Below are 13,133 nucleotides of genomic sequence, written 5' to 3' on the forward strand. Positions count from 1 at the left end.
TGCCTATACAATAATTTGCTCACTTATTGAAGTGTTTTGCATTTTAAGACTGCCAGGTCATCATAGCTGATCAGCTTTAAAGATCATCTTTTATATGGAAATACTTCATTGCCTTTATATAAGTAATCCCATTGATTATTTATTTTCCTAACAGGAATTTGTGAAAATTTCGAAGTGGAATGATGTCAGCTTCTGGGCTATAAAACAGTCCGTTGAAAAAATACGCAGGTAACTCAGAGCTTGGAATTAAGCTCCATATTTGGAACCTTCCTTCTAGATGATTTCTCTGTGGTGGTAGATTTGAATGCAACAGTGTTTCTTCTGCTCATAAGACAGTGGAAATGCTTGTTTCCAGCAGCTGAAAGATTTCCAGGATTATATCTGCTTTTCTTTGGTAATTAGGACCCTCTTTAAATTCATGAAGAAGTTTGAAGCCGTTCTGAATGAGCCATGTCAGTCTGCCTTGGTGGAGATTGGTAAGGAGGAGCAGCTGGACTGCTTGCAAAAGCAGGAAGAATCTGAGAACAAAGAAACCAAAGTTCAGAGGCTAAACGACATATTAAGAAAAATTCTGTCTGCTAGAACAGATGTTGCCAAGGTGACTGTTTTCTTTGTTCTAAGTGTGGGTAGGATATTTTCTCTGTGCTCATCTATATGTTGTTTTTCAGTGATTTATGCAGGAAAATCTTACGTAAGTGTCAAATCTGTTGAATATATCATCAGTTTTTTTGGTCTTACTTGTTGTTCAGTGTTATGAAACACTGCACATGGGTGGGAATGCAGCACAGAAAGACAAGCGTGTTCTGTATTGATTTGGCACCAGATCTGTGCTCTAATATAGAGATGATAGCGTTACTTGCTTGTGTATCGTCTGCACCAATTTGTTACTTCCCTACTAATATGGACCAGGAGTTGAAATTATTATTACCCCCATTGTTACTTTTTTTCTAAACAAGGACCCCAACAGATGATTATATAGCGGTAGAATTTGTGTGTATATAAACTCTGATTAAATATAAAATTACCTTGATCTTGAATCCTGACAGGGGAATGCAGTACTTTGTCATACGTTTGCTGTTGGCTGACTACTTGTATACTGTGAACATTTGCCTTGGACTAGCTGATAAGTGGTTAATCCTGCTCCACAGTGCCACAGTTTAGTGGGTGTCTAATAAAGCTGTCCAGCTCAGAGAGGAAGTCAACCAGTTTTCTTCCTGAAATAGTCCTGTTCACGTCTGTTGTTTTTATTAATAAGATGAAAAGAGACAATTGTAACTCAGCAGAATTTGGGGGTGAGTGGGAAATGCTCAGTTACTCTCAGGTTCCAAGGTTTTGTTCACTTTGTTCAGACCAGCAGGGTGGCTGATCTTGCTCTTGTCCTGTGACAGTCAGGAGGGTAGAGCGAGGAGGGAGAAATCTGATGCAAATCTAATGTGCTTGGTTATTGTTTTCATTTGTTGTTGGTGGTTGGTTTGTTTGCAGCCTTGTTACTGATAGCTAACAGGGTTGGTTGTTTCACTTGTTGCAGTTTCACATTATCTTCATTTCTTAGACAAGATGCATGCAAACTCCAATTGAAGAAACCCTAGGGATTAACTTTGGACATGCTGGGAGATTACTTGTTATTTAGTAATTGTGCACTGTTTTTTTGTTGTTCAGCAGTGCAATTAAATTTGGGTCTAGTGGAAAGTAAGTGCTGGTGCTCTTACTATCACTAATGCCCTAACACTGCGAGGGCATTAGTCGTTTAGGGTAATGTGTCTTTGAGCTTGGAAGGCTGGGGAAAATGACCTGAAGCTATGAAAGAAGTAATGGCAAACACCTAAGAGGTGTAGGATTGTAGCGTCTTCCATTTGTTTGGCTGTTTGCAAAACTAATGTATGCCTGACATGCATATATTATGATTTCCCTGAAGTTTTGGTGCTGAACTGTTCAGAGGATCACTTGAACATGTTTTGGGGTTTCAGTTAAATTTTAGCTGTTGTTTTTGCAGCAATTTACTCATAATGGTCAAACAAGACAGCTTTGAGTATGTGTATATAATTTTTTTTTTTTGTTTGTTTTCTCAGAGGGCCCTCCCAGAAGAATGTCAGGGTGGCATTATGTTTCATACCAAATCTCTTCAGTATCGTCTGTCTAAGCTTACTAAAAAAATGAAGAAAATATGTACAACAGTTACAGAAAACAATTCATTCTTGAGTCTGGTAGAAAATCTTGACCAATTTACAGGTTAAGTAGTCTTGTGATTTCTGTACCATAATTGACCTCTGTAACATACATAGAACAAATCAGGGAACAGTGTAGATACATAGTTCCCTTCCCAGACTATCTTCCCATGGCTGCTTTGCGTACATGAAATTTTTACATCTTACCTTTCCTGGCTGTCTTCTATACAGGTGGTATCATTGTTTCTGTAGCTGAACTGCAAGATTTAACGGTTGATCAGACAGCAGATAAGGAGAAGCAGAAATCAGAGGCAAAGCATATTCAGATGCAAAAGCAGCGGGCTTTGTCAGATCTCTTTAAAAGCCTTGCTAAAACAGGTAAGCTTTGGCTAAAAATGTGCTTAGTTTAAAAGTAGAGAGTTCTTAAGCATTTTACTGTTTTTGCCAATACATCTAAACCCACCGTAAAATATTACATACATGAAGTCATTGAGCCACTAATATGTAGGAACATTTTTAAGTGTCTCTCTTCCTCTCTTGACTGAGGCGTGGTGTGTTAGCCCTTTCAGATGCCTTCTGTTCTTCTTACATTCCGTTAGATGTACAACAGTAGCTTTTCTGAAATCTGCTTTATCTCCAGTCAGAAGTTATTGCCCAGCTTTTAGAAACGAGAAGGAAGCTCATTATCTTGTATCCATTCTCTGATCCAGAACTGAAATTAAGTTAACTCATTAGAAGGAGAGCCCATCTCTCAATTGATAGACTGGCAGAGATCAGAGTGGCAGCATTGTGGTTGAGCTTAGCTATGATGTGTTCTTATATTACAAAACTTGCAACATGTTCAAAGACTGTCAACATCAGACAGCATCAGGAAAAAAATGTCGAAATATTTTTTTTATATCTTAATACCAACTGTATAAGTGACGGTTTTTTATATAAAAGAATGAGGGCATAAAAGAAAGCATGTTCGAATGTCATTCCAGGTTTGTCATATCGGAAAGGTCTTTCTTGGTCCCGTTCAAAAGACTGTCATGAAATACTCTACCTACATCCACTGGACTTGCATAGTGCATTAGGTGGAGTAAATTGTACACATGAGCTGGATGCCACGTATGTACACAGTATTTCTAACCCTCAGATTGTATGAATTGCAGCTATAACTTAAAGAATTTATTGCATGTGGATTTAGACTGGAATTTCTGGACTGTAATTCCTTTAGGATTTTACATATTTCCTTCCCTTCTTCCCATTACTTCTCAGTTTGAAAATCCTGTACATACTGTATTGGCATGTACAACTGAGCAAGGGTTTTGGGGAGGGGGCGGGGGGGTTTCTTGTTTTGTTTTTTGGTTTTTTTTTTATTTGTGCATTTGATAACTCTGCCCTCAGTTTCGTTGTTTCTGTGAATTAGATTTCAGTTAGCCCTCCACTGTCCAGCTTTGCCTGGGATGCTTTGCTAGCATCATACTAGAATGTAGACTGCTAGTGATTTTATTGAAGACGAGTTGTAATTTACGAGGATTACTTCATTGTTTTGTCTTCTTTGACTAATGGGATATTACAGGAGACTTCAAAGTGGGCATTTCTGGAAAAACTTAGAGGAAGGATGTTCTTTCAGGTGTTTCTGTGCTGTTTTTCTGGCAGCAAGTGATTTTTGTCACTAACACATGCTGGTGGTTGTTTTCCTGAGATGTAAGGGTTTAGTTTATAGTATCTTTCAACAAGGCCAGAATAAAGGCTTCCCTGTCAATCTGGATTTTAGTGGCATGGGGGGAAGAAAAAGAAAATCTCTTAAGAGTTAAATGATATTCAAAGATGGAGACTTTGCTCCTGTTGCTTAGGGTTTCCTTAGAGTTTATTTTAGAATTTAAATGCTTTCTTAAGACTATAATACTTGTGGAGAAAATGAAGAATTAAAAGATCAATGTATTTGCAAAATAACAAATAGTAAGCAAACTTGTTATGTTGAAGAGCTGACTTAGTGTCAGTGTGCTGAGGTACTGAAATTACATTACCTTTCTAATACCGACCTGTTTTTTGTGCTCTGTCAGGTTGCTGACAGAGCTTTCTTCTGCCTGGGATGGATGCCAAAAGTACTTCTATCGGTCACTTGCACGCCACTCTAGACTTCAGACAGCATTGTTAGCACCTGCCAAGGTAAAAACACTGAAGTAAAAACAGAAATCACATTTCTGTTAACTCTATTTTGCCAGCTTGGACTCAGATTTTCTAGTAGTAAAAGGATGATGTGAGATAATACTATGTTCTGTAATATACAAAATACAGTATTTTGGACCAATTAAGCAGCGCAGCATTTTAAAACCTGTTGTCTTATAAATGAACAATATCAATTCAGTGAACTAAGTTAGTAATCTGTTCAACGTACAGTATCTTTCATCCCAACAGATCCTAAATTGCTGCTACTTGTGTATTAAGGAAAGTCCCAAAATGCTGAATCAAAAAATGTTGGGAATACAAAGCCATGATGAGTTGATGCTCATGAAAAAAGTCAGTTGAGATCCATAGTTGGGCATAACTGGAGTCTAACACAAAAAGTGCAGATATATTTCCTTGCTTAAAAATTGGTCTAAAATCAGTAGAAGGAACAAATGAGTTCTGCCAAATCAGTACCACTTTTCCAGTATTCCAGGAAAAAGGGATCTCTCCCGGATGCTCTTCACTCACTGTGCTTCACCTCTTGTTTTACAACATGATGTTGTCAGACATCACAGCTGATAATGGCCATAAATAATAGAATGTAGCTCTGATCAGTTTTGGTCTGTCTTGTGAACATTTGTTCTAAGCTTTAAAATGGGATCCCTTCTAATGAAAAGAGTGAAAGTAGTAAATCTGGAAAAACAAATTGTGGGAGAAGGAAGAATTAGAGTTCTGCAGAAAGAATTGCAGATCTGGGTGCAAGCGCAGGGCCTTGATCTCACTGCAATTACAGAGACATGGTGGGATAACGTGCATGGCTGGCTGCAAACTTTCTAGGAAGGACAGAGCAGCAAGGACAGGTGGTAGAGTTGCTGTTTATGTAAGGGAGCAACTGGAATGTATTGAGCTCTCCCCAGGGGTGGATGAAGAACGAGTGAAGAGCTTATGGGTAAAGATTAAGGAGCAGGCCAACATGGGGGATGCTTGTGGTTGTTTACTACAGGCCACCTGATCAGGAAGAGGAAGTCAATGAGGCCTTCTTCAGGCAATTGGAGATGGCCTGTATAATCACAGGCCCTGATTCTCGTGGGGGACTTCAACCACCCTGATAATCTGCTGGAAACACAACTAGGTGCATGCACAAGTCCAGCAGGTTCCTGCAGAACATTGAAGATAACTTTTTGATGCAGGTAGTAGAAGAGCCAACGAGGCAAGGTGTGCTGCCCAATCTTGCACTGACAAAAAAGGACTGGTTGGATGTGAAGGCTGTGCGCAGCCTTGGCTGCAGGGACCACGAGATAGTAGAGTTTAGGATTCTGCATGGAGGAAGAAGGGCAATAAGTAGGATTGTAGCCCTGGCCAAACTTTGGCCTCTTCAAGGACCTACTTGGAGGAATCCCATAGGTTAGGGCTGTAGGAGGTAGCGGGTTCCAAGAGAGCTGGCTAATAGTCAAGTGTCACTTCTTCCAAGCTCAAGAGAGGTGCATCCCTATAAGTAAGAAAGGAAGCAAAGGGGGCAGGAGGTCTGCATGGATGAGGAAGGAGCTTCTGGCAAACCTCAGACAGAAGAAGGAAGTTTATGGGATGTGGAAAAAGGGACAGGCCACATGGCAGGAATGTAGGAATGTTGTCAGAACATGCAGGGATGCAGTAAGGAAGACTAAAGTCCGGTTGGAATTAAATCTGGTGAAGGAGGTCAAGGACAACAAGAAGGAATTCTTCAGGTATATCAGTAGGAAAAGGCTGACTAGGGAAAATGTGAGCCTGCTGCTGCATGAGGTGGATACCCTGCTGATAAAGGACACCTAGAAGGTGGAGTTACTGAATGCTGCCTTTGCTTCAGTCTTCCCTGCCAAGGCCAGCCTTCTACTTTCCCAGACCCTGGAGGCAAGAGAGGAAGTCTGGAGAAAGGAAGATTTTTTTTCCCTTGGTCAAGAAGGATCAGGTTAGAGATCACTTAAGTAAGCTTGACACCCACAAATCTGTGGACCCTGATGAGATGCACCCTCAAGTTTATGGAGGGCATAACCTTGAGGTTATGGAGGACAGGAGAGGTGCTTGAGGACTGGAGTAAAGCCAGCATCACTTTCAGTCTTCCAAAAGGGTGAGGAGGACAACCCAGGAAACTACAGGCCAGTCACCCTCACCTCCATCCCTGGAAGGGTGATGGAGGAGCTCATCCTGGAGGTCATCTCAAAGCATGTGGAGGAAAAGCAGGTTATCGGTAGTAGTCAGCATGGGTTCACCAAGGGGACCAACCTGACAGCCTTCTGTGATGGAAACACTGGCTGGGTAGACAAGGGAGAGCAGCGGATGTTGTCTACCTCAGCAAGGCTTTCAGTATTGTCTCTCGTAACATCCCCTTATGTAAGCTCAGGAAGCGTGGACTGGGTGAGGGGACAGCGAAGTGGATTGAGAACTGGCTGAAGGGCAGAGCTCAGGGGATTGTGGTCAGCAGCACAAGGTCTAGCTGGAAGCCTGTAGCTAGCAACATTCCCCAGGGGTCAGTACTGACTCCAGTCTTGTTCAGCTTGGTCATCGGTGACCTGGATGGAGGGACAGAGTGTGCCCTCAGCCAGTTTGCTGGTGATACGGAGCTGGGAGGAGTGGCTGACACACCAGGAGGCTGCTCTGCTGTTCAGTGACACCTGGCCAGGCTGGAGAGCTGTGCAGGGAGGAATCTGATGAAGTTCAACAAAGGCAAGTGCAAGGTCCTGCACCTGGGGAGGAACAGCCCCATACACCAGTACAGGCCAGGGATGACCTGCTGGAAGGCAGCTCTGCAGAGCAGGACGTGGGAGTTCTGGGGGACAGCAAGCTGCCCACGAGCCAGCTGTGTGTCCTGGTGGCCAAGAAGGGCAATGGGACCCTGGGGGGCGTTGGGAGCAGCGTGGCCAGTGGGTCAGGGGAGCTGATCCTCCCCCTCTGCTCTGCCCTGGTGAGGACACACCTGGAGTGCTGTGTCCATCCTGGGCTCCCCAGTTCAAGAGAGACAGGGAACTGCTGGAGAGGGCCCAGCAGAGGGATATGAAGGTGATGAGGGGACTGGAGCATCTCCTGTACGAGGGAAGGCTGAGAGAGCTGGGGCTGTGTAGCCTGGAGAAGACTGGGAGGGGATCTGGTCAATGTCTACAGATACCTTAAGGGCGAGTGTCCAGAGGACGGGGCCAGGCTCCTTGCAGTGGTGCCCAGGACAGGACAAGGGGCAACGGGCACAAACGGCAACACAAGAGGTTCCACCTGAATATGAGGAAGAACTTCTTTACCTTGATGGTGGCAGAGCCCTGGAACAGGCTGCCCAGAGAGGCTGGGGAGTCTTCTTTGGAGACATTCAAAACCTGCCTGGATGTGACTGTGCAACCTGCTCTGGGTGAAGCTGCTTTAGCAGGGGGCTGGAGTAGATGACCTCCAGAGGTGCCTTCCAACCCCGACCATGCTGTGATGATTCTCTGAGTAGTTTTGGCAATGGTCATGAATGTAAAAATGTAGGCTGGTACCTCACCATTTATGTAAGGTAGCTTTACTATTGGAACTAAATTCCTGATAAGAATTATTGCAGTAGAGTGCAATTTAATATGTCTTGTTGCAGAAGCTACTTGTAAATGAAATTTGTGTGCAGGTTATATAGAAGATGCAGAAAAATTAAGATGGGGAAACTAATAACTATGATTTTGGTCTGCATTTTTAGAGTTGTTCAATTAAACCATAACCTTTCAGCCTCCTCAGTGAAATGAAATGTGGAGGCACAGAGGATGATGTCTGCTTATTCATCTAACTGTCCCCTCCCGCTTTTTCTGTATCTGTTTTCTTTAGGATATTGGACTGGGTAGCATTGAACGATGCAAAGGGTTCACTGCACATCTCATGCAGATTCTGGTCAGACAGAGAGGATCTCTTACCACATTGACAGAACAGTGGATCTTACTGAGGTATTTTGCATTTTTCAACGCTGAAATGTTGGCAAGGAGTTTGACAGTAAGCAATTCAGTTCAAGAAATATGGAAAATAAGGTGGAAGAAAATAGAATTCTTCCCTACTTTCCCATTTCTCTCCTCCATTCAATTAAGTCTAGATAGAAAAGATTTTTAAAAATGGGAGGTGGGGGTGGCAAAAAAAGATAGTGTTAGATATTGGTTATCTTGTCATGGCTGCCAATATTTTGGAATCCAAATAATTTGGGAAAAGAAGTTAGGCATAAATGAAGACTATGAAATAATTACTGTAATTAATTACGCAGTTGAAGTTGAACTTCAAATGAACTTTAACAAGTTAAACCATTAAACCTACAGATTGTGAAATCTCTCTCATTTTGTATTGGCCTATGTTAATTTTGCCTCTATTCAAGTTGTTAATTTGATCTGGAGCAAAGAAATTATCTGGATGGCGCTTTAAGCCAAAATGAAAAAAACCTCAACAGCTTAAAAAGAAAAATTCTAGAAAGGTGGAAGACACTTGATCTTGTGTCAAAACTGCAAAGGAAAAGCATATAGGAAATTCTTACTTGATGTGCTTTTTCACTCCATTGCGTGACTCATCGGTTTCATTGCAAACTCCACTGTTGTTCTGCATATTTATGCTCATCACTAATGTAATCCATAAAACTTCTTGACGTTACGTCAGGAGCTATTTCCTTTGTATGGGGAAGGAAATCTAGGCTGGGGATTACTGGTGCAAAGTTTCTGTTCACCCTAGGAAACTTGGAAAAATAAACAAAAAACCAACAGAACAAACAAAAGCCCGATCCTCAACTTAGCAGTTGCAGGAGTAGTAAAACTTCTGAGACACTTATCTGCATTGCTGACTCGCATTGCAAATCAGATTAATCATTTGTTGTGAGCTGACTGGTCCATAGCACTTTAGAGAATGAAGGTGTGTTAGAAGCTAATTTGCTTTTATGATGGAGGAATAGTAACAATATTTGAGTATCAGACTCGGAGTTTAAGGATTGTTTGAAAAGATGGTGTAGGTCTGAGAAATCTCACAAAATCCTATTTTCATAAAGACAACTCAATCATATGCAATGGAGAGAAAAATTTACTAATGAACAAAACCTCTTTAAAAAAAATACTATTGTTTTAGTTTTTCCAGAATAAGCTTGACTTCCACTGAGTCCGTATGTTCTAGATCTTGCGAATTTAGTCTGAAGGTTGAGCTTTTAAAAGGAAAGTATAACATAAAATTCAGTGATTGTAACTTTTCCTTTTTTCTTAACCAGGAACCTCCTGAGTTGTATAGAAGAGATAGAGTCTAGGTTGACTGCTGACAGAAAATATACCATAGCATTTCCTCCTCAAGACAGTATTCAACACTGGACTGACAAACTGCAGCAACTTTCCATGCAGTGCATGATGGTTCTTGAGGAGCTGTCTTGGTTTATGCAATGCTGCCCAAAAGAAGAGTCAACAAAGTGCAGTGACAATGAAAGGACAGATGCCAAAGCAAACATTTTTCAGAGTTCGGGACCTGAAGTAGGAAATGTTTTTACAGGAATACCTGACCTAATTCCCTTAGAGCTAAAACACTTGTCTCCAGTAACAGCTGAGCAATTGCCTCCTGGATGCAGGATGCGAAATAAGGATCAGTTATGGCTGCAGGTAGCTACACAGTTGAGTGCAATGCTGGCAAACGTGAAAGCGATGAAAGTGGAAGTGGACAAAATAAGACAAGTTTCACATGAGACCTCGTTTTATTCCTGGTGAGTTCTACATGTGCATGAAACGGAATCTCTGTATCTGCCTATGCCTGTCTTTAAAAGTGCCTTCAGATGCTCTTGAAGCTTGTTTCCATTCTTTTTTCTCATGAAGTGCAGTGCCTAGCTTTTTAAACAAATGTATGTGTCTTCTCCCACTCCCCTGACAAGTCAGAAAAAAATTGGTCCATCAGCTTCTCAGTTTGTCTTCGATTCCCTGGGATTTCATCCCCATAGTTCCTTAGTTAATGAGGTGAATTTCAAATGATAACTTAATGCAGAAAAATTTATATTAAAATAAATCTGTAGCCTATTTAATAATAATAATCCTCTGATTTTCTCTCCACTTCAGTGTATGTGGCACATCTGCTTGTTTTTAAACTTCAGCTGCTTCCCCCTTACCTGTGCCCTGAGAAAAGGTTTAATCTTAAATTGAACTGTTTGTTCTTCTTTGAGAATTATGGTATTTCTTTTTGTAGGAGAGATTTTGAAGTTTGCACATCGGCTATGAGTTGTTTGCTAGAAGTGTCGGCTCAGTTACAAGGCATAGAGTCCCTGTTTCTTCCAAATGGGGAAGACAGGCAAGCTGCAAATCAGATGGCCCTAATCAAGAGCCTAAAATATATACAAGAAGTAGTTAATAAAACATCTGCAGACTTCACAGCCTGGAGAACACAGCTTCTTGCTTCTATGTCAGACTGCAATGGTAAGGACAATTCCTTTCTGCCTGTTTTGTAATTTAGATGAAGATACAGAAATTCATTAGTTTGGTTATTGCAGAAGATGGCTCCATGTTCATTCAGATATCCAGAAACACTTGATGAAATTCAAACTTGCAAACTTCCGTGCAGACTTAATTTGTGTAGTAATATTTTTTTCCCACTTAGCCAATGTTGAGGACAGATCTTATGCCATAGTTGTAGGTCAGGATTAGGAAGATTTTAGAACTATGTAGTAAAAATTGCATAGTGTTTATCATTAGGCAACATAGTAACCTGTAATTTCATGTGTTTCTGTGTAAAACTGCCTGTGCTGTGGTTCAAAAGGAAATCAACGGTCAGATAAAGAGTTTGTGGAGCACTTCTCGGCAAAAGTGGAAACTGTTATCCATGTTGTTCTGTATGCCATCCAGTGTTTGGTAGAGAGAAAACAGGAAGATGGAAAAGAGGAAGAAAAATCTGCAGAGGAGAATGGTAAGTTTGTTAATTTACTTCAGAGGGAGGAGGAGAGTTTAAACTATGCAAACGTAAAAGTTCTTTAAACAGTGTGTCCAGCAGAGGTACCAATACACAAGGAAATTGCCGTTTTAATAGAAGTCTCCTTAAGCAGATAGGATGGAAATTTCTAGATTGTTTGCTATAGGATTTTTAGAATATCTGACTTGATTTCTCTGTTTTTTTATGTATTTCAAACAAAGAGGATGCAGCCTCATTTGACTTGATTGAAGTGGGACATATAACTAAGTTTTTGGATGAAGATCTCTCTGCTGATTTGGATTCTTTGCATGTGCAAAAAGCAATTTTAGCAGTTTCAGAACTCGTGGAGAATCTGAAATCTTACGGGGAAGATTACACTTCCGATAAACATCAGGTAAAATGTTTCTCTCGAGTTTTTGGCTTGGGGGTCTCAAAAGATTTGGAATTATGACCTTTGGTGGCTAAACATGCGTTGCTTCTTATTGTCCAGTGCCTTAGAACTAGAAGCATATGAGAAATTAAGGCCAGATATAGATACTCTTCTGTAATGCAAAAAAGCCGGGTGTTACTTTAGTAAGATGGAAAAGTTTTAGGTTTTGTGAAAATGTAGAAAAAGTTCTGGAACCTTTAGAAATTGTATTTAAACCCACCTACTGATATTTCTGGTTTGAGCATCCATTGTCAGTCTTCGTGAGGTGCATCTCAGGATGTACGTAATCATGTTTGACAGCAGTTCTTTGGCTTTAACTGCAGTTCTTCAACCAGTCCTGCTATTTGCTGGTGCGTCTAAAGCCCATGCTCTGCAAGTATTCAGACCTCATCCTGTTCTACCTCACTGTTTCACTGGCATCTCACAGGACTACTGGAAAATTGCTTTCTGTTCTAACTGGCGTTTTTACAGAGCTTGCCCAAAAGGTAAGTTGTTAGAGATAACAGTGGATATATGGTAAGCATATATTTAATGTATACAAAAGTCTTAAGTAGAAACTAAGCTGAAAGGTGTACTTACTACTACAGAAAGTTTTCTGTTTGCCTTGATAGGGGTTTTGTCTGCCAAAAGAATTACTTGAAGATGAAGCTGGGGAGGGAGCAACCCAGTTTCATGATTATGAGGATGGCGGTATTGGAGATGGGGAAGGCAAGAAGGATGTGAGCGACAAAATAGAAAGTGAAGATCAGGCAAGTGTTTGGGGTTGTTCTTGTTTAATTCAAGTAAAACTAGAAAAGTCCTTGAAATCCATGTCGTGGGTGTTTCAGGTAGAAGAAACATGAAGTTACCTTCAGTCCCATATTTAGGTTGGCTTATATCTTTGCGTGTAAGCTTATAAATATTGTTGTAGTACTTTAAGTAAGCTTTAACATCTATAGTAATTTTTGGCTTTGCTAATAATTCAGATAGAAGACAGTTTTCAAAAGGGTGAAGAGAAGAAGAAAGAGGATCAAGATTCTAAACCAGACATTGAAGGAGAAGACAATGCAATTGAAATGTCAGAAGACTTTGAAGGAAAAATGCATGATGGGGAACAGGAGAAAAAAGGTTTCATTCTTCTATGGCAAAATAAGAAATATTGTAGATCAATGCAGTAATGGTTCATACTTACATAACGAAGCCTAAACTGAAAATTCAGCATTCAACAACAGAGTAGTGCCATTTGTATACGAATACTAAGTAGTATTAATATGAATGCTAAGAAGTGTACAAAGAAAAAGACTATCTTCTTTCACTGTAATGGCTTTGGAATGAAGGGAGCCAGTTGTTTCTTCCTGTTGTGAGTTGACCTATAGGTGCATTTTAAAATTAGTCTCTTTGTGGAGCTGTTGACAATCAACAGAATACTTGAGAATATGGCTATAATGTGACTAATGGAATTATTGCTAACTTATAAGCAATGAAAATAATTTAACTTTACTTTTTTAAAATATAAA

At 40.6% G+C, this 13,133-nt stretch overlaps 1 protein-coding gene across 1 annotated transcript in view; it reads left to right on the forward strand.

Moving 5' to 3' along the window:
- Positions 1–13,133, forward strand: part of MDN1 (midasin AAA ATPase 1) — a 103,729-nt gene that overhangs the window by 73,731 nt on the left and 16,865 nt on the right. The window contains exons 72-85 of the mRNA XM_080389312.1: positions 155–228; positions 403–598; positions 2,070–2,229; positions 2,397–2,543; positions 3,149–3,275; positions 4,217–4,322; positions 8,136–8,251; positions 9,538–10,017; positions 10,491–10,717; positions 11,058–11,204; positions 11,429–11,601; positions 11,961–12,122; positions 12,249–12,390; positions 12,607–12,744. Coding sequence (XP_080245438.1) covers positions 155–228; positions 403–598; positions 2,070–2,229; positions 2,397–2,543; positions 3,149–3,275; positions 4,217–4,322; positions 8,136–8,251; positions 9,538–10,017; positions 10,491–10,717; positions 11,058–11,204; positions 11,429–11,601; positions 11,961–12,122; positions 12,249–12,390; positions 12,607–12,744 — 2,395 coding nt within the window. The remainder of the gene's footprint in view (positions 1–154; positions 229–402; positions 599–2,069; positions 2,230–2,396; positions 2,544–3,148; positions 3,276–4,216; positions 4,323–8,135; positions 8,252–9,537; positions 10,018–10,490; positions 10,718–11,057; positions 11,205–11,428; positions 11,602–11,960; positions 12,123–12,248; positions 12,391–12,606; positions 12,745–13,133) is intronic.

This window comes from Falco punctatus (genome assembly GCF_963210335.1).
Source record: "Falco punctatus genome assembly, chromosome: 5".
Lineage (NCBI taxonomy): Eukaryota > Metazoa > Chordata > Aves > Falconiformes > Falconidae > Falco > Falco punctatus.